The 22,268-nt window shown below is 42.4% G+C and overlaps 1 protein-coding gene across 1 annotated transcript in view; it reads left to right on the top strand.

Annotated features, from left to right (window-relative positions):
- The window catches only part of GRIA3 (glutamate ionotropic receptor AMPA type subunit 3), a 276,653-nt gene that overhangs the window by 150,387 nt on the left and 103,998 nt on the right, over positions 1-22,268 (top strand). Inside the window, exon 5 of the mRNA XM_054509090.2 lies at positions 13,164-13,217. Within this exon, the coding sequence (XP_054365065.1) occupies positions 13,164-13,217 (54 nt within the window). The remainder of the gene's footprint in view (positions 1-13,163; positions 13,218-22,268) is intronic.

The following is a 22,268-nucleotide window of genomic DNA, read 5'->3' on the forward strand; positions in this document are numbered from 1 at the left end:
TTACTTTGGGCTCGGGCATTTCTCTTTCCCCCTTCCCCACTCTGTTTCCTGAAAGAACAATTAAGATCCATCTGGGACTAATTACAGTGATTCTTGAATTTGAACTTGCAGCCATTACCCAATTGAGGTCACTTATTTTAAATTAACTTGCCTGGTCAGGACATAGGTTTGGTTATCTTCAGAGCCCAGTGCAGAGAGACACCAGCTCGCTCAGACTTTTAATTAACTAGCTAAATAACCTGCACTGTGACAAACTGCCTCTGATTTGATGGAGTCATTCATTTGCATGCAGACAAGGATCAAAATACACTGTCGGAGCTTCAGGGACTGAGTCCTAGAAACATTCGCACAGTCTCTCATTCAAGGCTGTGAGCCTCTTCCCTTTGGTTCCCCCCTAATTATTTTTCCTAGGCTTTTGTTCTGATTATCCAGCATTCATCACAAGTGCAGCTTGTGATGAAACAATGACAACCCATGCTGTACGCTGAGAGGGAATCGAAAATTGGAGTCAGGATCATATGAACCAGGCCCACGGCTTTGAGAAATAATTAGGGGAAACCAAAGGGAAATTCCCAGGATGCCCTGCAACAAAGGAGAATTTCCAAAGATTCAGGCCATAACTGCTCCCCGGTTAGGTAATAATACATAGTAACAGTAGGTCCTCAGTCTTTGTTGTATTAAATTCATAGTGGGAGCTGATCATCCCACAGTCATAATAATAGTTCTTATAATCAGGAATGATTAGTAGAGCTGCTACCACCCGATGACTGGGCTTTGGATTCAGACAGATCTGACTTCGACTCCAGGCTCCATTGTTTCCTGCCTGTGAGGCCTCGGGCAAGTTACCCAACTTCTCTGGGCTTCGGTTTCCTGACATGGAAGATGAAATTAATACTAGTACCTACCTTCAAGGGTTGTGGTGAGGATCCAATGAGGTAAAGCATGTGAAAAATCAGTTTCCACCATGCCTTGTACATGGTAAATGCTCAATAAATGTGAGCTTATGTTTGTCTTCTGTTCTGTCCCGCCACCAGGCCTTTGTCCAAGGCATCTTCCCACCCGGGATCCTCTTCTCCCTTCTCTCTGCCAGCAACAGCCCCCTGCCCCCAATCATTCAAAATCCAGTCTACAAGGCATCTTCTTCTCCAGGAGAGAGCCTTCCCTGCGTCTGAACTTGTTCAATGCCCATCCCCTCAATATGCTTTTCTCGATTTTATATTACTTTAAATGGCACCTTCTTCTACCACTTCCTAAGGAACCTGGACTTTTCTCCAAGGTGTACTTAAGCCTTCCGTGTTCGAAACATCTATTAAGCATCACCTCGGTGCCATACACTGGGGCTCTGTGCTGTGGGGTACATGAGATGAGGAAACACATAGGGATGGGAAAGAGGGAATCCCTTTAAAGCTCACGTGCTCTGCCAGAAACCTTAAATGCATTTCTTCAGGTAGGCCTCACAATAACCTTAAGAAGTAGGTGCTGTTATGATTCCTACTTTAGATGTGGAAACTGAGATTCAGAGAGGTAAAATGACTTGTCCAAGGCCACTCAGCTAACAAAGAGAAAGAACTGGTGCCCTAGGTCAGTCTGACTCCAGGGTCCACTCCCACTGCCATGATGTTCTCCTGCTCACCTCAGGTTGGTTTTTTTTTCATCCGTTGCAATGATGCATGGCAAAGCAATAGGTAAACTGTAAGATGCAGTACGTGTGACTTATGGGTCACTGCAGTTGCAGCAGGTGCTGGGGATGTCCTACGCATGGCCCCTTGGCACTAGCCTTTGTTATCTACACCAGCGGTCTCCTATCAAAAGCACATGTTATTCTCCATTGGAAGCCTTTCTCCCAGCCTGAGAGTGAGACAAGTCAGAAGTGTTGGGCAGGGGGCACCTGGGTGGCTCAGTCAGTGAAGCATCTGCCTTTGGCTCAGGTCATGATCCCAGGGTCCTGGGATCAAGCCCCATGCCGGGCTCCCTGCTCAGCAGGGAGTCTGCTTCTCTCTCTCTCCCTCTGCTCCTCCCCCAGCTCCTGCTCTCTCTCTCTCTCTCTCTCTCTCTCTCTCTCTCTCAAATAAATAAATAAAAATTTTTTTTAAAAAAGCCCTGGGCAGTAATTAATACTCCTGATGGAAGCTATCAGCCAATGGTGAATAGGGAGTGAAGGACAAAGGCCCCAGCTTCCCAGCCCTCACACACCACCCCCAGAGGTACTCAGAGCTAACCTGCTCCGGAAAGCCCCTGGACTGGCTTCTTTCCCTTTGCTGTCTCATTTCCTCACTCCCCTACCAGCGCTTCCTGGAATCCCAACTTCTGGCCCTCATATCTTTGTCTCAAGAGTCCGCCTCTGGTGCGGTCCTGTCTAAAACAAGAATCTGTCAGATTCCTCCTTTGGCTCCTGTCCCCAGGAGTCTGTGTGAGTGTCCTCATGCTGCCCCCTGCCCTTCCCATGGAAGCTTCTCAAGGGAGTACCTCATAAGCCCAGTGTCTCCCTTCTTTTTTTTTTTAAGATTTTATTTATTTATTTGACAGAGAGAGACACAGCAAGAGAGGGAACACAAGCGGGGGAAATGGGAGAGGGAGAAGCAGGCTTCCTGCCGAGCAGGGAGCCCGATGCGAGCTGAGAGCCCGATGCGTGGCTCGATCCCAGGACTCCGGGATCATGACCCGAGCCGAAGGCAGATGCCCAACGACTGAGCCACCCAGGTGCCCCCCAGTGTCTCCCGTCTTATCTCCTTTCATGAAAATCCCATCATTGAGGATCCTTTTAGCTTTTCAAAGTGCATTTATTACCATATGGAAAGATAGTTCTAGATTTCAGTGTGCATCAGAATCAACCGAGTGTCAAATGCAGACTCCCTGGCCCTGACCCAGACTTTCTGAATCAGGCTCTCCGGAGAGGTGCTCAGGTGCCTGCATTTTCATACGCTCTCCAGGTGATCCCCACAGCATGCGCTTTGAGAAATACTGTCCTAAGACATTACTATAGCCTGGGCCTCCAAGGAATGTGAACTGTGTTCCTCATGTTCTCCCTGCCCCCAAGGCCTCTATGGATTCAAACAGGGAAGCCTGGAATTGCTCTGCCCCCTTGCTCCAGAAATGAAGCGTGGATAAAGCCACGGACCAGTTGTTACTGGCAGTGTGGGGCGGCCTGAGACTCCCGGGCAACTGTCTACCATGCAGAGGAGAGATCCATCTCACAGACTCTGCCAAATTTCTGCTCTCACCTTTCTCGCTGCCCATTCCCAACCCCCATTCTCTCCTGTACTACAAACCCTGTGATGACTACAGGTGCTCAGTTCAATAATGGCCTGTGTGCGCTTCTTTGTCTCTGGGTAGAACCCTGCCCCACCTCCAGCGCCCCCCACACATGTTCTCAACCATGGTTTCCGTGTGGTTTGGATTCCTGGTCCCAATCAATGTTGGAGGCAGGAGAGGAGAGGGCGGTGGAAGGTGACAGTGTGGGTTACTTTGTTGTTGGTTTACCCCCTCCCCACTTCTTGTCCTTTTTTCACCCTCAAGTCAAATGCCTGAACCCTGCATGCAAACTTCAGCTCCTTCCTTGCACCTCCAACCCCGTGCTGTCCTGACCAGTGGCTCCAATACCCACTCTGCACCAAGTTCTGATGCCTCTCCTTTTCCCTAACCCCACAGCAGTAGGAAACCACTTTTGTACATTTTGAGAGTAAGGGACATGAAATCAAGGAAGCCTTCATGGAAGAGGCTGCATATGAGCAGGCCTTGAAGGACAGATGTGATTTCTGTGGAAAAGGATGGAGGGAGGGAGCATTACAATAGAAATAAGGAAGGGAAAACATAATGAATATGGGATAAGCATCAGGCACTATGTTAAGAACGATGGGTCTTAAAGAGGGCATGTGATGTGATGAGCACTGGGTGTTATATGCAACTAATGAATCATTGAGAACACAACATCAAAAACTAATGATGTACTATATGTTGGCTAATTGAACATAATTTTTAAAAAAAGAACTATAGGTACATTATTTCATTTACTCCTAGCTGCAATTCTATGAAGTATGTACTAATGACAGACCCATTTAACAGATGAGTATACTGAAACACAGTTTCAGTGAATTGCTCAAAGCTACACAGCTATGAAAGGGAAAAGTAGGGAGTCTAACCCAGGCAGTCTACCCTGTGCTCTTGACCACCTGACTCAGCTCCCTATCCACTATTATGTTCTCTGTTCTACAGATGGAAAACTGAGTCTGAGAGGTTAAGTAACTCGCCCACGGTTACACAGCTTGTAATTGGCAAAGCTGGAACACATTGCCCTTAGCAGATCCCATTCTATTTACCACATAACCACTTATGCCCCTTCTAACTTAGCTTTTCCAACCAATCATTTCATTCACAATTTCTTCCAGAGCCAGCCCTGGCTGCCATCACAACAAATGCCTATTTGGCCTAAATAAAAATCTTTCCTCTTGTGTGTGAGCACTGTAAAACGGCGAGGCTCTCCTGAAATCAAGAGAAATAGCCCTCCGAAAGACATCTCTCTTTGTTTTCAAAATAGCATCCTCTTTAAGTTACCTGTTTGTCAGATTCCCACTTTATAAAAACCACAGGAAAAAATTCTTTAGGTCTTTAGTTTGGAGACAAAGCACTTTCTATCTCAAGTGGGTTATGAGTTAATCATGCTCTCCTCAGCTGTACCTTGTACATTTTTCTGTCCTCATACTTCTCCCGCTGGGTTGTAATTGTCTGTTAGAACTTAGCAGTCTTGGGGCACCTGGGTGGCTCAGTCGTTAAGCATCTGCCTTCGGCTCGGGTCATGATCCCAGGGTCCTGGGATCGAGCCCCGCATCGGGCTCCTTGCTCGGCAGGAAGCCTGCTTCTCCCTCTCCCACTCCCCCTGCTTGTGTTCCCTCTCTCGCTGTCTCTCTCTCTGTCAAAAAATAAATAAAATCTTTAAAAAAAAAAAAAAAAGAACTTGGCAGTCTTTCCGCTTCTGGTGTTGAGATCCTCCAGGCTTGGGACTAGGTTTTGGTGACCTCTGTCTCCCCAGCGTCTGGCCCCAGGATTTGCACAGAGCAGGCATTCAACAAATGTCCATTAGAAGAAGAGATGAATGAAAGATGTGGTTAAGGGAGGCAACTCTTCCATCCACTAGGAACATCAATCCATATTCCTTTTGAGTCCAGTGGTATGCAGGTGTGGTATACGGGTAAACTGGCTCTCAAGGGGGAAAAGCCCTGATTTGTCGCGTTGGCTGATGTTTATAGTGTAAATACTCCTACCATGGCTGATTTCAAGCTACCAATGGCTTAATAAATGGCTCACAAAATTCCTGAATATTTAATGATCGGCTTTCAGGAGCCCCCTGTTTTGGGCTGAAAGTCCGTAATTCTGCCTACAGTGCTTGAACTGTTATCATGTCAGTAGGATCACAAAAGTAGATAAGCTTTCAGAGTGGGGAAGATAATGCCAAATTCAAATAGCAAGAGTGAAAGACCAAAGCAAACCAAACATTTGAGAATTAGGAGAATTCTATGTTTGGCCTGCCATGAACGAAGCCTCTGTCATTTGTCATCCATCGCCAAATGGAGAGACACTTCGATGACATGGGTCTTAGAAGACGGAGAAATCTGCCAAGTAAGCAACTATCCTAAAAAACAAAGGCCCCCCCAAATATACTGGGTTTCTGAGAGATATTTCCTTTTATTTGAAAATATAAACTTATTCACTCCCTTCCTTCAACAATCAGAAAATCTCCCAGATTGGGGTGTCAAATGCTGGAAGCATTGCACAAACAGAAGATTCATTCCCAGAGGCATAATTAGGGAGTTCTAAGGAGAACATCTCATTCTCCATATCCCCACATTAAATGTTCTTTCCTCTCTCCTCCCAACATGGAGGCTCCATCATTCTGGGCTGAACCTGAGTTTCTAATACTCTACCCAGCCACCCATGGCTCAATTTTGCACACCGTATGGAGCTAATGGGTAAATGGCAGGATTTGAATTGAGACCCATCTGGCTCTTTCTAGTACATCACCTTTAATAAATACAAATTTTTTTCCAGGCTTTAAGGGTGATACAGATCACATCTATAAAGAAAAGTATAAACACTATAAGGTGTCATTTTAGGTGCAGTACTAGAGTTGTTGATGCTGATAAATACCTAAAGATGGGAAAGTGTGACTCGTGCGGGAATGAAGGAAGTCCTGCATTATTCCACCTATCCCCAAGTGGTTACAGTTGAAAACAACACATATTTGAGTGACTACTCAGCTGTATGCCAGAGGTTGCCATTCCCTTTTTTTTTTTAATTCAAGAAATGAAAAAAAATACAAGGAATGAGTCCACTGGCACTCTCAAGCCTTCTACTTACCAGCTGTATAGTTCTCCAAGTAGGTCTTAGGAATCCAGGATTATAGTGCTTTGGTCCTAAATGATTTTGCAAAATCTACAAAGAAAAAAGATACCATTTGCTATTTAGAATAAAGTTGGAAATATTAAAGCCAAAGTTGTAAGCGTGAACATAAAATAACTGACAGTAAATTTCATAAAAGAATATGTGAAGAACTCTGGTATATAAAAATGTATTGTTTAGGGGCACCTGGGTGGTTCAGCCGGTTAAGCATCTGACTCCTGGTTTTGACTCAGGTCATGATCTCGGGGTCATGAGATTGAGCCCTGTGTTAGGTTCCGCACTCAGCATGGAGTCTGCTTGAGATTGTCTGTCCCACTCCCTCTGCCCCTCCCCCATCAAATAAATAATAAATCTTTTTTTAAATAAAAAATAAAAATGTATTGTAAAATAAATTATCACTGATTTGGGGGGATAGCCAATACAAATGCAGAGAGACTACAAAAGTCATACATATGGGTATGTTGAAGAGAAACTAAGGTCCTTTTTGCCGTATTATTCTAGGTTGAATACTAATTAAAATCACCCTACCTTACCTACCTGAAGAAACATCTAGAATATTTCCAACTATAAATAGGGTACTGTGAAAGATCTTTCAGATGAAGTACTCCAAGAAAAGGCACAGTGTTTGGAAATGCATCATTTTACAGGAAGTTCTGGTGGAAAGGTCCCAGTGTTTTAAGTATTCATTATTGGCCCCCTGACCAAGGACTCTAACCGCTCCAAGCTGCTGGACTTCCTGGGTAAGGCACTACATGTAAATTGCCTTAGGAAATGTTTTCATAATTTTCCAGATTTGTCATTTGTACCCAGTCCTGGGCATTGTTACCTCCAAAACACTGCCCATCATTTTGCTCTCTTACAAAACTCATGAACCTTTGAAAGTAGGCAGGGATACTCAAGATTTGAACCACCAGACAAATTAACCTTATTTTGTCAGGACAGGGAGACACAATCTACATTCTCTTTGCCAAAGAGGGGATGGCTTTAAGGCATTATTTCCCAGCACCCCTTGTAGTATACCGCAGGATTTTCAGTAACATCTGGATGAATAGATTTTATTTCTATACAGTTGTATTTCTTTTCTTGCATGTAGTTTCATGGATATTATTGCTTTCGACATGACTAAATTTAAGAAAAGGAGTAGCTATAAAGATATATATGAAGTAACTAATAGTCCGGCGGGATGTGGATAGGACACAAATGGAAGTCTGTGAAGGAATGAAATTTGAGAAATATTGTTTCCGGGTTAATACAGTGAGGTGTTCCCCCCAAGGTCAACATGCACTGAAATGGTCCCTCATCCACAGGAGCGAGAGTAATCTGTTGCTCCTTTAACTTACCCGTGGCCATATATTGCCTCTCATTTGTACGTTCTCTTTGCCTCTCCTGCTGTTTAGCATTAAATCTTCTGTATATTCCATTCAGTCATAGTGGATGCACTGTTAAAGTCTGGGAAGTGAAACTTCCCAAAGACGTGTTCTCTGGTGAAATCCTTGTCCCCTAATCCTCATATCCAAGCATTTTATTTGATGCTTTATTCTATTGCCTCCACTCTGCATAAGCTTCCCCTCTAGACAGCATAAGCACTGATGAGATTTCTCGGTTATACTCCCATTTTCCTTCTCTATGAAAAGCTTCAGCCCGTCTTTCTCCATTGGCACCACCCCCACCCCCACAGCCACTGGGCTGACTTTGGGATGGGTGATTGGCTCTTCTCTGCCTCACTAATCCAGCACATTTATTCAAGTCAGATGACCGCAATATGAGGCACTCACTGTCTTTCAGTTAGAGGAGAGCATGCGTGTGCAGACTGAAATTATTACAAAATAATTCTAACGGAATTGACTTCTGATATATGTTTACTAAGACTAAAGCAATTTAGTAGCTCGGGGTTTTCATTCAAGAAAATGAATGCCTTTTATCATATCTGATGGAAGATTTCTTCTGGGAAGTGTGGCATATTCTAAGGCTGATTTTTGTAGCATACCACTATTTAACTCCCAACACAGCTGAAATTAGATAGGTTGCCATAGGACAACATATCTTTTTATAACTGAGGAAGCAGGAAAAGAAGGGGGGTGCTGAAAAATGTTTTCCCCTTGAACACAAGGAATGTGGTTTTTTCCTTAAAGAGAAAACACCTATACAATAGGTAAATCGGGTGAATTAAAATGGGAAACCTCCCTCACTTCTCTCCCCAGCCCCCCAGACTTCTCAGGGTACCTAAATCGAAGAGAAGCAGATTAAGGTGAGCAGGAAGGCATGTTCTGTACTCAAAGCAAGATCAATCTTTATACATAGATCCTTTTTTGGCACCGATGTAGAAAATCCAAACATGGAGATACTTAGGTCTGCAAATAACCTAATCTGCATACCAGATGGATCTAAGGGGGAAAAAAATCATAGACACTTTTCCATATACACATATATTTTTTTTAATGTGAGCATAGAAAAACAGATGCTTTTGCTCCCAAAGGGTCTGTGGGCCTCTCTCAAGTAGTCTTATGGAGCAATTTAATTTCAGATTTCTAAAATTATGAAAATGTCTAGATTGAGCATTAGATTGAAAAAGAAATGGCCTCTTACATAGAAAACCAACTGAACATTTTCTGAATTATTTTTTAACTATTCAGTGAAACCCAGCCTCCAATGTCACAGATAAGCACATGGAGGAGTCAGTAAGGGAACGTTTCCCCCAAATGGGTAGACCATGATTCACTGGATGCTTTAACAAATAATTTAATGCTCTGCTATATGCTCGACTCAGTGAGTTAGTATGGAAGAGCTGTTTTTATCTGCAAACAAAACTGTTGTTTAAGTTTCAATGAATCGGGATTATGGCATTTTGTTCTTTCGGATCCTATTTGTGAGGCTAAAAATAAATTTCCTTTAAACAATTAATTGTATCGACATTTGACACATCTCTCCTTATTACATTTATCATATCCGCCATCTATCTCACCATCCATCACTTCCAACAAATCTTACAAAGGCACAGTGAATGTGGTACATGGATTTGGGAACTTGGTATTTCCTCCTTAAATTTCACAGTAGACTGTTAAGACAGCTTTTCTCCTTGAAGTTCTGAAACTAATTCAGAAAGAGCTATTGTAATTACTGTAAAAGCAAAGTTGAATATTCTCTTGGTTACCAGAGTCATTAAATAGCTCAGGGTACAATTTATGCCTTGTTCATCTACAGCAGATGGCAAGAATCAAGACTGAGGACTAACAGCACCAGAATCACTCCCATTAACTAGTTCTTTTGTGCATTCTATCACACACCCCACCCTCCCTCCCACAAGCCCTGCACCAAAAATGCAAAACAAGGAAAGACCCAGCGCAAAACAGGACACTTTTTGCAGCGAGGGACTTAGCTCACATTGGCAGGATCACTGCTGCCTCACGGAAGTTAAGATTTCAAGGTTCCGGTATCGGGACTAGGAGCATTTCTGTTGGAAACCTACCACAAAACATATCGTGGGGGTTTTTTTTAGCAGAAATTACCAACGCAATCAACCAGACCCTGATGACTCAGGCATTGACGACGAACATCCATGATGATCCTGTGCAGGAGTACGATGTTGTCTACTACCTCCTTTAAGTCAGCCTGTCACTTCCTCTGCTGCTGAAGGGCTCTTTCTAATATTACGCCCTCCCTCTCTACACACCCCTTCTAATTTGCAGCTTTTCGTTGACTGTGAACTGAAAGACCAAGATTGGTAAGAACTGTATGTTAAGTAAGAGTTAAGAAGGCGCTGGAAGTAAGGATGAGGAAATAATTAGGGCCTTCGAGGCAGTAGCTCTGTGACACCTAAAGGTTCCTATCTTTAACTTGCCCATCCCTTCCAGTTTAAGCTAAGTCTTGTGAGGTGATAATATGAGACAGCTACCTTCAAATAAGTGAGTTTCTTCTGAGCAGACTATCTGGGCAGGGACTAAAGCAGATATTCCAATAGCTTCAACTGTTTCCGAACCTAAAACACAGTGTATTAGGGAGTGACCCCCTCTCACAGTTATTTAACCCCCTGTGTGATTACATGAGGCACATTCCCCACCCCGAGTGCAGATGTTCTTCACTTTGATCTTGACAACTCTGCCGAGATAGGAAGGGCCAGGTTCATTGTCCCAGATTACAGATAAGGAAATGGAGGCAGGGTATGTTGAGTGATTTGCCCACACGCGAGCAGTGAATACATGACAAGGTTGGGCTCCTGGCTTCTCATGTGGGGCTTTTCTCACAACACTGATGTTTCTATGGTTCCCTCTCACCTCCCCTCTGCTCAAAAGGGCACTAAGCCCTTCCTCTGGTGAGAAAGACCCCATTTCCTTTGGGCTTGCTGCTTCATTTCTTTAAGTTCTGCCAGATGTCCTCAGGAATCTCGCTCATTTTTCTGGCAGAACTCAAAACCCTCTGTTTTTATTATGTTGAGGGTTGTCAGTGAATTAAAAATGCAACAGATATATGGTCCCAACTTGCCATCCAAAGTTAACAAATGTCACCAGTAAGGAGGTTTCTCACAAGCGGACACTGAAGAATACTTCCCAGCAGATACCTAACAGCTCATTTTGTGTCATGGCAGCGTGAGAAATCACTTCCTCAAGACATTCATTAACCTTTCATTTCCTCCATAAATAATCAGTCAGAAATGTGGCTCATATTTTAAATTAATCGAAAACAGCTCTCGCTCTCTCTCTCTCAGCCCTTGAAATGACTGGAAAGCTTCTAATGCCAGCATGATAAGCATATTTAAATATGTGGTTCCACTCCTCTGAGCCAGCTTAAACCTTATCTTCTCCAGGAAACCTTCCCTATCCATCCCAGCAGACTTTAAATACCTCTTCTTCCTCTTCTCCAAGAACCTAGAACAATTATTGGTATTTGACATTTAGCGCATATTAAGAAACCATGTAATGTACCGCCAAGAATATGGGTTCTAGAGGCGACAGACCCAGGTTCTAATTCCAGCTTTTCCACTTCTGAGCTGTGTGGCCTCGGGCATATCACTTAAACTCTCTTTTGCTGAGATTCCTCCTCTATAAAATGAAACTAATGATACTTAATCTGTTAAATTGTTCTAGCGATTAAGTACATAAAAAGCACCTAACACAGGGCCTGCCATATACTAGGCACTCAGTTAAGGACAATTGTTTTCACTGTTCTTATGGCCTTTTATATATACTTATGGTTTGATATGTATGCAATTTTGCTGTCTTATCAAGTTGTTTTTATTTTATCCTTTTTTAAGATTTTATTTATTTATGGAGAGAGAGAAAGAGAGAGTGGGGGGAGGGGCAGAAGGAGAAAGAATCTCAAGCAGACTCCCCACTGAGCACAGAGCCCAACACGGGGCTTGATCCCCATGCCCCGAGATCATGACTTGAGCCGAAACCAAGAGTCAGATGCTCAACCGACTGAGCCACCCAGGCGCCCCCTCAAGTTGTTTTTAAACCCTTTGATAACTGTGCCCATGGTGGAACTTGTCAGGAAGCTTAAGCTTAATGGCACCTTACTTTTATGGGTTCTTTCCAAGGCTTTACTATTCATGACTTTGTTTCACTTTTCTTAAAGAGGGCTCCTAAAGTGGTATTAACGTCAGACCCGGAACAAAACCTGGTTCCACTTCCGGTTGTATCTTTACCCTCTATGTGATCCCCCTCCTGGTGCCCACTCCCTGAATTCAGCACAGTACTTTGTACATAATCAGTACTTATTAAAGTGACATTTTATAAAATCCTCAATTAACTGGAATTTGCCGTACTTAGCTATCTGGAAATAAGCTTATGTCAGGTATTTAGTCAAAAACTTGCGAATGACAACCAATACATTTGGTTGGAAATTATTCAATCCACTTACACATTTTGAAATAACAAAAATGCATTTTGTAAACTGTAGGGCTTAGAATTAATACAGTGTTATTCATGAAAATTACTGTAAGAATGATGACCCCAAGGCAGGGCTTCTCCACCTCAGATGTTACTGACATTTTTTACCAGACAATTCTTTGTTGTGGAGGGCTGGCCTGTGCACTGTAGGATGTTTAGCAGCATCCCTGGCCTCTCCCCACTAGATACTAGTCACCCTTCCAGATGTGACAACCAAAAATGCCTCCAGGCAGCTCCAAATGTCCCCTAGGGGACAATCCCCACCCCCACTGCCCTGCAGCCTAGCATCCGGCAGCAAAAGCTGTACAGATGGTCACAAATCTTTCCTATTAAGGCAGGAAAAAGAAGGTAAGCATTTTAGAAAAGTCTCAATAAGCAAAAGTAACCTCGATTAACCTGAAAATCCCATTAACCCCATTCCCAGAGTGTTCTATTCCCTAAGCATTCCAGATAACAACAACAAAAAAATGTACTGTACATTCTATTTTCTAATTTGTATTCCACGTTCAGCCCATTTTCCATCTCAGCAGCTGAGTACAGAATCCAGTTCATGGGTGGGGGATCAGCAGCTTCATCACTTTTGCCATCTATTTTTAGTGACAGTGATGCTACTGACCTGGCAGTTTTGAGAGCTTTTTCTCCCTTGTTTTTGACACTTTTAACTTCAATGTTAGCAATTCTTCCTGTATTCTCTGCCTGACATTGAAATGTGCAAAAAGAACTCTGGTCCTATTAACTGTGATTTTACCGTATACAAAGACCTAACTCTGTTGATCATTTAAAAGTAATTCACACTAGCCCATCGATTGATTGCACTTCCCATTGATTAGGCAATTGGAAATGCCCTTCTTAAATAAGCAATATTTCTTATTTCTCCTTTTGCAGGTTGTGATCCTGGGGAAACATTCAAGAGGTTATCACTACATGCTTGCGAACCTGGTAAGAACAAGCAGAGTTTTTGTTTCCCAGGGCAATATATTCTATTTAGTTTGTGCTGTTCGTAATCATCCAAAAAAGAAATACACAAAGAACCTAATGTGTTCTTTAGACACTTGGAGAAATGAGTCAGTAAATGCCAAAACCTGAATGCAATAGCCTTGTTTTCAATTATGCTGTCTCTGTTTTAGCTGTGAAGCTCGTATTCTCTTCTCTTTTAAAACATAGTAATTTGAGACGGATTCTTCTTAGATCCGATTTGGATTTGACATGTAAACCATTTTATCCAGGTTTGAAATATAACACAAGGGACAGGGGACACAGGAAACCGACTCTTTCCCCAGTTAACCCAAGTAGATGTGCATATCAGTACTGGGTTTGTCTTTCCAGAAGCAGATCACTACCAAATCTTTTCAAATCAGATGCCAGAAGTAGGTTGGAACACAGAACATCAAGGGACCCTGTCAAAGCATACAGCCACCTGTATACTTATAATGAAACACAACTTGAATCTTTTCCTTAACATTTCCCATGCCTTTAAAATCTATGAAACTCTAGAAGCTAGTATTTCATTTAGGTTAGTTTATAGTTCTTTCTCCAAAAAGACAGTTGGTTTAGGAATTAACAAAGTGGCTTCTAAATCAGGAATATCTGTTTGGCAGAGGTTCTGAATAATACTATCTCCCCTAAATGAAAGAGAAATGTTAAATTATCACTGTAATACTAAGAATCTATTACATTATTACATAACATGAGTTCGAACCCCGATCTTGTTTCATTAGCACAACAGAATGATAATCATTATGGAGCTCTTACACCAAAAGAATAGCAACAAAGGTGAAAGATTATTATAATTATATTCTTAGATTTCTTAAATCAAAGAAAAAAATCTTATTTTGTTTTAATGATGAAAATTTTTTGAATAAGAAAGGAAATGTTACTTAAACCTCTGTCTTAGGAAGTGTGTTTTCCAACACTTTATGAAATGACGATTAGAGCTACTGCTTTGAAATGTAGTGTGCATGTTCTCCAATAAATTGCTCAAAGTGGAGCACTTCAGACCATTTGGGGGATAAATGTATTGACTCTTTTAAGAGGAGAAATCTTGATTCTTCATTTACATCTAAATACTTTCAATTTGGTTTTTTTAGGCAACCAATAAGTAAAGGATGTTTGCTGACTCACTGGAAGTTAGACCAGGGCTTGGCAGGAAATATGGATGTCACAGCAAGGCACCTGAGGGCAGTTACTGATGGGTTTTTACCATTTCTTTCTCATCAATAAGTATTTTGCTCTCCTTCCTTCCTTTTTTCTTTCCTTCCTTCCTTCCTTCCTTCCTTCCTTCCTTCTCCCTTTTCCTTCTTTTCTGCCTTATACATCCCAGGGTTCACCCATCACTGACAGTACAGGAGATGACTTTACATAGTGTACACATAAACTTTTTTATTATGATGGTAATGTATTATTTATTGTGTGTTAGAAAGATATAAAATGAGCACCTCGAAATCCAAATTTCATGGACATTATTACTTCATACAGGGCTAACGTAGAGATTTAATGTGTCAAATGTGTCAAATGTGTTGTATAAGCAATAGCATGGGGAATAAACATACAGCAAGGTCTGGCTTTTGTGTATGTGGCTGTGGTGGCATGTGGATGACTAAAGTTTGGGAAAGAGCATTGAACGAAGGCAGAAAGTTTGGGTTGTCATACGGAGTTTGCTACTTACTAACTAGCTATGCTACTTACTAACTAGCTATGGGACCTTGCATAAGTCACTTCAGTTTCTTTACTGTAAAACTCAGATGGGAATGGGGGAGTTCTTTGATGTAATGGTTAGGCCCTTTGGAAGCAGATGCTAAGATATAATTAGAAGTGCAAGACATTGGGTGCCTGGGTGGCTCAGTTGGTTAAGCGACTGCCTTCGGCTCAGGTCATGGTCCCGGGGTCCTGGGATCGAGTCCTGCATCGGGCTCCCTGCTCGGTGGGGAGCCTGCTTCTCCCTCTCCCACTCCCCCTGCTTGTGTTCCCTCTCTCGCTGTCTCTCTCTCTGTCAAATAAATAAATAAAATCTTTAAAAAAAAAAAAAAGAAGTGCAAGACATTTACTGGGAATGATACCTGTGAAAAAGAAAAGAGAGAGGGTCACAAGTGGGAAGGGAGAGCTTAAGACCACAGTTCAGGTCTGATATCAGCCAAGGAGAGGGAATGGAAGTTTGATGAGAAGAGCTTCAGATGGCGGTATAGTTCTAAGAAAGTCTTGGCCAGAATAACCGAGAGTTCCAGTGCAAAGAACCCCATGCTGCCCCGAAACAGCGAGCCACTGCACCACCACCTTGCTCAGCCATTGGCTGGCCGCTGTTCAGGAAGAACATACCTCCTGCCTGAAAGCTGAGGCAGGTCCTGAAACTGGAAGCTATCAGCTCACTCAAGTCCTCGAGGCAGGTTCCATCTTAAAGGGAGATCCAAGCCATGCACATCAATGACTGGATGATACATTGAGACCTTCGCCATTCTAGAATTCTAACTGGGCCTCTTTATTCCTACCAACAATCCTTCAGACGAGCTTTGGTTTCAACTTGAGACCCAGACCTGACAGAAATGAAAGCCTATGGAGCATTAGAACTGCAAGAGAGAATCAGTAGGACAAGGTTGGAGAAAAGAATGGTTAACTGAATGCCTAACCAGGACTCAGAATCATGAGTGGGAGGAAGCCTACTACAAGAACAAGTGAAGTCTGGTCCTTCAGAAAGACTGTAATACATAGCGTCATGTCAGTCTGCCTAATGAAAACATGAACTCATTCGCCATGCTTCGAACTGCCACTCCTTTTCCTCTAGTGACCTTCTTTTCATTTGAACTCAGCCATGTGTTTCCATAAGTCCCTGTACTCTATATCGAATTGCATGCAGGCAAGAGAGATAGGAACTGTTGCTCATCTCTGATAAAAAATGAGACAGATTATCCCATCATGGTTTTCAGGTTTTTTAAAGCAGATAAAAATACCCCAAATACCTCCACCAAAGACACACAAGCGCACACACACACATGCACGCACACACACATACACACACCCCAAAACTCTTTAGAAGTTCCTTAGATGGTCAAAAAGGGTAAGTGGAGCTAAGATGTTTCCTTTCAGAATGAGCCAGCTGGATGAAAGCTGAGGACAGATACACAAGGGAACAGTCTAATCTGAGTCTTGGTATAACAATAGCACAGAACCCTTGCCTTCTTCTACAAATGCAAAATCAAAGACAGTCACTAAGCTTTCTGGAATCACCTGTACCAGAGCGCCATGTGCGCCCCTTGCCACGGAGCTCCATCTATCTGCAAAGACTTCTAGGTGCTTTGACATGGACTTTCCCTGGTAGCAATGCGAAAGTGAGAAGACTCATACAGTCCAGGAATGCTTCGACGGGCCTCTCGTGGGTCAGGGTGCACATTTCACAGCAGACAACAAGCTGCAGAAAAGTTCTACCTTGTTGAAGTCCCTGGAAGAAACAAAAGATTCCATCAGAAGCACAGGCCAGAGATGTGATCTGGGGAACACACAGCCCAGAGGTGGACATCCCAATGATGAGAGAGCGAGCATGTCTCTTACAAATTCTGTGTCAGGTGGTGATGTCATTTTTTGGGGAGTGGTTCCATAATTGTGTTCTCTTCCAGAATTCTAAGATGGTAATGTTTGCCACTCTGGTACCAGACGTAACCAGCATGCATACACTCTGTCAGTCAGGCAACCTCTCTCTCTCTTTCAAGGCAAGGTCCTGCATCAGGATCCTTTACACTGCATCCCCAGGAATGTTGTGTATTGTTATTTAATTTTTTCATTTATGTCAGCAATGATAGCTCAGTCATTGTGTGCAGAACCCTAGACTAACAACCCTAGGCATGATGAAAACAAGCACTAGACCTGGAGCTAGGAAACAGGTTTCCTAATCCATAAAATGGAGAGTAAGACCAGATTACTGTTTCCCTAAGTGTGCTACTTGTACACAAGATGATTTTAGGGAGTACACAGCAAAATTTCTTAAACTTATTACTTTTGAATTTGTATTAAATATGTAATGCAAAAAGATAACTATCCTCTCACTTCTGTGATTGTACAGATACCATTCTTTAGAATGAGGGTAAAGTAGATATTTAGGTTAAAAAAATTTAGACCATATAAAGAAAAATATTAGGTAAATTACAGCTCAGATGATCCACCTATATGGCAAAAAACTATAAAGGTGGCATATGTGGCATATTAATGATTAAAATTTGGGAAACCTCCAAGGTCACTTCCAGCTCTACATTTCTTCCCTCATGGAGGGTCAGTTTGGACCAGAGAAGGCCAGGAGTGAGAGTATAGGCACAACAGCTAGGCAGAAGCTGAGGATATAAATGGGGGAACAAAACCAGAGCCTTGTTATCCTTAGAGATATAAAGTCATAAGACAGGCTTAAAATCATTCCAGGTGGGCAGAAGCCAAGAAGGGTATGAGTACCCTTACCTACGTTCTGAACAGAGCTGAGGATCTGAAGGATCAATCAAAACTACCTTGTGGTCAACACAAAGTGAATTAGATCTGGGTTGAGATGGTCCAGCAACAGATCTTCAGCACCCAGCCCCAAAAATAAGACCAAAAAAAAAAAAAACAAAACAAAAAACCCCAAGCATTTGGGGTGCCTAGGGGAGAACATGAGCCATACTGGACTCATTCAGTGCTGTACCAGTTAACCACTATCTTAGAAGACCCAACAGTTTCTCTGCCTAGGTCAAGACCAACCCCAGAGTGGGGGACTGTTGTTGACCCTACAAGTGGAAGTTAGGTCATGTAGCTGCCACTGGTAGAGGGGCCTCATGAGCAGGCAGTCAAGGACGCCATTGCGCTAGGGAAGCAAAGAAAAGGAAGCTAACGTATCTCAGACTCCTCTGCCGGGCCAGCTATTTTCTTTAGATTTCTTACTAAATTTACTCAGAACTCCCATGAGGAGAGACCTCTTACCTAGTCACCTCCCTAAGCTTTTTAGAGATCAGGAAAATGGGCTCAGAAAAAAATACATGACTTGCCCAAAGTCTCAGAGCTAATCCATTGCCAAAGCTAGGCCTCCAATGCAGGTTGAGCAGACTCTTGACAGAGCACCTTGCTCTTGCCCTTTGACCCACTCAAGCATCTCAGTGAGACAAAAGGCCAGCCCCACAAAGGTCACATAAGAACATTTGCAAAGACATAAATGCATAATGAAATACAAACTATACAATTATGACAGTAAAGTGATCAGAGAGAAAAAGGCTTAAACCAAGGAGAGCCTTGTGAGTAGGGGTTTGAAACCTGTCCAAGAGCCAATCTGAAATGCATCTTAACAGGCACCAATTATATCTGTCCATCACTCTCTTCTCTCCTGCCACATTCCCTCTTCCTTCTCTCTCCCTCACACACACACACCCCTCTCTCCTGCTCTCTCATTTCCCCTCTTGCTCTTGCTCCCTCTTTCCTCTTTTCCTCCCTATCTGCCCCATTCATATTATTAACATGCCAGGAAATAATGGGGGGGGCACTAGCTTACATTTAATTTTTTCAAGTTTCTACTAAAACAAAAGCACCATTCATAACACAGAACCCAAAAGAGGCAACCAGGAATAATATAAGATTGAAGAAGTGAACTCTGCAGCCTACTAGATCTTGGAATGTACCTGAAACAGAGAGGGGCCCACTTTGTTTAGAGAGAAAACAACTTCAAGTGAGATTGGGTCATGTGTTTTGCTTGCCAATAACAACTGTTCCCTTCTGCTCCCTTCCCCTTCCAGGTCTTTTCGTTTTGCCTGCTATTCTTTCCCTTCCTTTGTTCTTCCATTTTTATGTTCTAAATAGAAAATTCAAATGTTCGGGGCACGTGGGTGGCTCAGTTGGTTAAGCATCCAGGTCAGGTCATGATCTCAGGGTTGTGAGATCAAGCCCTGCGTCGGGCTCCATGCTGGACATGAAGCCTGCTTAAGATTCTCTCTCTCTCTCTCTGCTTACCTGCTTGCTTGCTCGCTCTCTCTCTCTCCCTCTCTCTCCTTCTCTAAAAAAACTTCAAATGCTCAAAACCATGTGTTGTGAACAATGCTACCTCAGAAGCTGGCATGTAAACACAGAGCTCACTGGGCTGGAGCCTGGCCTTACAGGCAAAAGAGGTAGGATTGAAGGGAAAAATCCCCACTGGTCCCAAATGCCAGGAGCCCAGCCCCCCTCCCCTAGGTACACAATTTCTCTGGTGGCTGAGGATTCACTTTCTTCTCCAAACGGAGATAGGTTACAACAGAGCACCAAGGGAATGAGGAGTTGTGGACTGGGCTGGGGTCCAACTTCCTACCTGGCATTTAGAAATCCACAGGCACTTGTCAACTTAAAGTTGCCAACTTTGAGACTCCCATTCTCCCTGTCCAAAAATGCCCCCATTGTAGTCAACCTTCCCTTCGTCCCTTTCTCCTTCTCTCTCTCTCTCAACAAGATCACTTTCTAGCCAACGTTCGAGCAAGATAAATTGAAAGAATTCTGTTTTCTTCCCCAGGCTCTCAAATCATGTCCTCTAAAACAGTGCTTCTCAAACTATCTGTGAAGAAGGGCCAGTTTTTTCCTCCAAATTTTCACAGATCAATAGAAGTAAATTACTAAAAACATGAAATAAACAAAACAAGATATATAAAAATACAAGCCAAATTTTTTAGTATTACACTTAACAGACATAATATTACCCTGTCAAATTGCTATAAATATTTGTAAAAGCTTGCTTTCTGTTTCTTTCCTTATTTCATCTCTGATTACTAACAAACAGCAGACCAGCACCAGTCCACATACACTTTTCTCTAAAGATCTTTATAGTAAGTTATTTTTCCTCTGTATCACTTGTATGCCCAATACCTTGTTCGCTCCCCTGCAAGGAAGACAGAGGGTGGTGTCCTTAAGAACCTTATAGTCATAATGGACAGATAAAACTTGCAGAGCTTATGATAACTGACATGGAGACAGAACAGGTGCTAGGACAGGGAATGAAGAGAAGGCAGAGTATGGAGAATCAAAATTCTGCGTAGCATGGCCAGACAAGACCTTTCAGAAAAGATGACTTTGAAACAATGATACAAATGATGAGAAAGATCCAATTATATAAAGAATCGGGAATGTTCATGTCATGCATAGGGAACAGCATGTGCCAAGGTCCTGAGGCAGAAAAGAGTTTGATACCTTCTCTGAACTGTCAGAAGGCAATTTTGGCTAGAGCAGAGTGAGTTCCAGATTATGTAAGGTGTTAGTAAGCCTAGTTAAGGGAGTTTTAGCTGTTTGCAACAGTGACAGAAAGCCACTGAAGAATTTCAAGCTGGGGCAGGGGTGCATGATCCGATTTTTGCTTTAAAAAAATCAGTGTCAAATGGATGGATTTTATGGTATTTAAATTATACCTCCATACAACTATTAATAAAAGAGATTGGTGGCTATTTTTCCTGCTAATAGCACTTATATCAACTTATAGTCATATAAATAATTCCCCCTGGACTAAAGTGCCATGAGGTCAGGGCAAGTTTGATATGGCTCACTATCTTACCAATGGATAGCACTTAAAAGGTTTCAAAGTATGTTGATTGGATTAGAGAATAGAACAGTGAGCTAACAATACAAGCAACCTATAATCAAGTGTTAATTTATATGGTGTAATCTTCAACTCCACACACTACACCCTCCCAGGAGGATGGACCTGCTTCTAGAAAAAGACTTGTGTCTCTCATTAGCAACCTGGTAACTTGAGTCACCACAATTACTATGCATTTCCCTATCGAAGCATCACCCACATGAACAATTCAAGTGACACTAAAGACATAGCCAGCCTTCATCCAAATTATGAGATAGATACTTGCCCTTGGCAGCTTCCTAACCCTCTTTCTACTGCTTTTATCTTCCCTATAGGCAAGCCACTTTTTCCATTTCTCACCCACAATCTGCTATCAGCTCAATGAAAGTCACCCAACTTATCTGGTCTCTGTTTTCCTTTTGAAACAAAATGTACCTTAAGAATAGTATTATATGAAGGAAATCTCCACATAATATCTTGAAAATAAGTGCTCTAAAAAGTAAGCTTTGAATATATTTATTTGCAACTCTCCATTATCCACAGTACCAGAAGGAAATTGAATTACAATATGTATAAATCAAGGGAGACAGGATAACACTAAAGTCATTTGAATCTTTGCACACTGACTTGTCTGGCTATTCTCAAATCGGGATAATCTGTGTTTGGATGCCAATTGTGTAACCAGTATCTGTATAAAAGATGACCCTGGAGAATCAGTCAGTAAAGGGTAGCTTACAAGTCCCCATGTGAACCGCTTAGACACAAAAGTCATGGTTGGTTTTATAAAGTTGCATTCAGATGTGGGCAACAGTACACTGGCTCAAACAGATGTATCGTGATCGAGAAGTGGTATGATTGATGAAATATAGCAGAACTTACAAATCCAAATGAGTAGGTTCCCTCTCAAGGGAATAACTCCTGGAGATTATATCCATATTTCCAACAAATATTGCCATTGTTACACAGAGGCAAATAGTCAACTGCACAGATACCCAAAACATAAAAAATGAGAAAATAGAGTTTCAACTCATCCTATCTGTGAGCACTAGGATCGCCTCAGTCTTCCTCTGCCTTCTCTCATCTCTTTTCATCTCTCCTTCTGCACACTGTTTTGGCCCAACTAAAGGAAAAGATACCATCCTGGCAATTAGCCAAACAACAACAATTTTAATCAAACAGAACTGGTGAGACGCAAACAGCACTAGAACTTGTTAAGTCCAGTCTAAGCAAAAGCCATTGAGTACCTCATCATCACATCTAGTTAATAAAATCCCTATGACATAGTAAAAGGGGCTCAACAGAAATTCCACCTCATACAGCAGGGAATTGGGAACCATGGAGTCACTTAGCAGGGATGCTGTGACAATACACATATACTTATTCCATGGAAGGCATGGGAAGGCATGCAGTAATGAAGGACAAAAGCCCATAAGCAGTCAACAATGTGCAAGAGCTTACAT

The sequence above is a fragment of the Mirounga angustirostris genome, unplaced genomic scaffold (genome assembly GCF_029215605.1).
Source record: "Mirounga angustirostris isolate CCGP_5_RB_7025 unplaced genomic scaffold, mMirAng1.0.hap1 SCAF_11, whole genome shotgun sequence".
NCBI lineage: Eukaryota > Metazoa > Chordata > Mammalia > Carnivora > Phocidae > Mirounga > Mirounga angustirostris.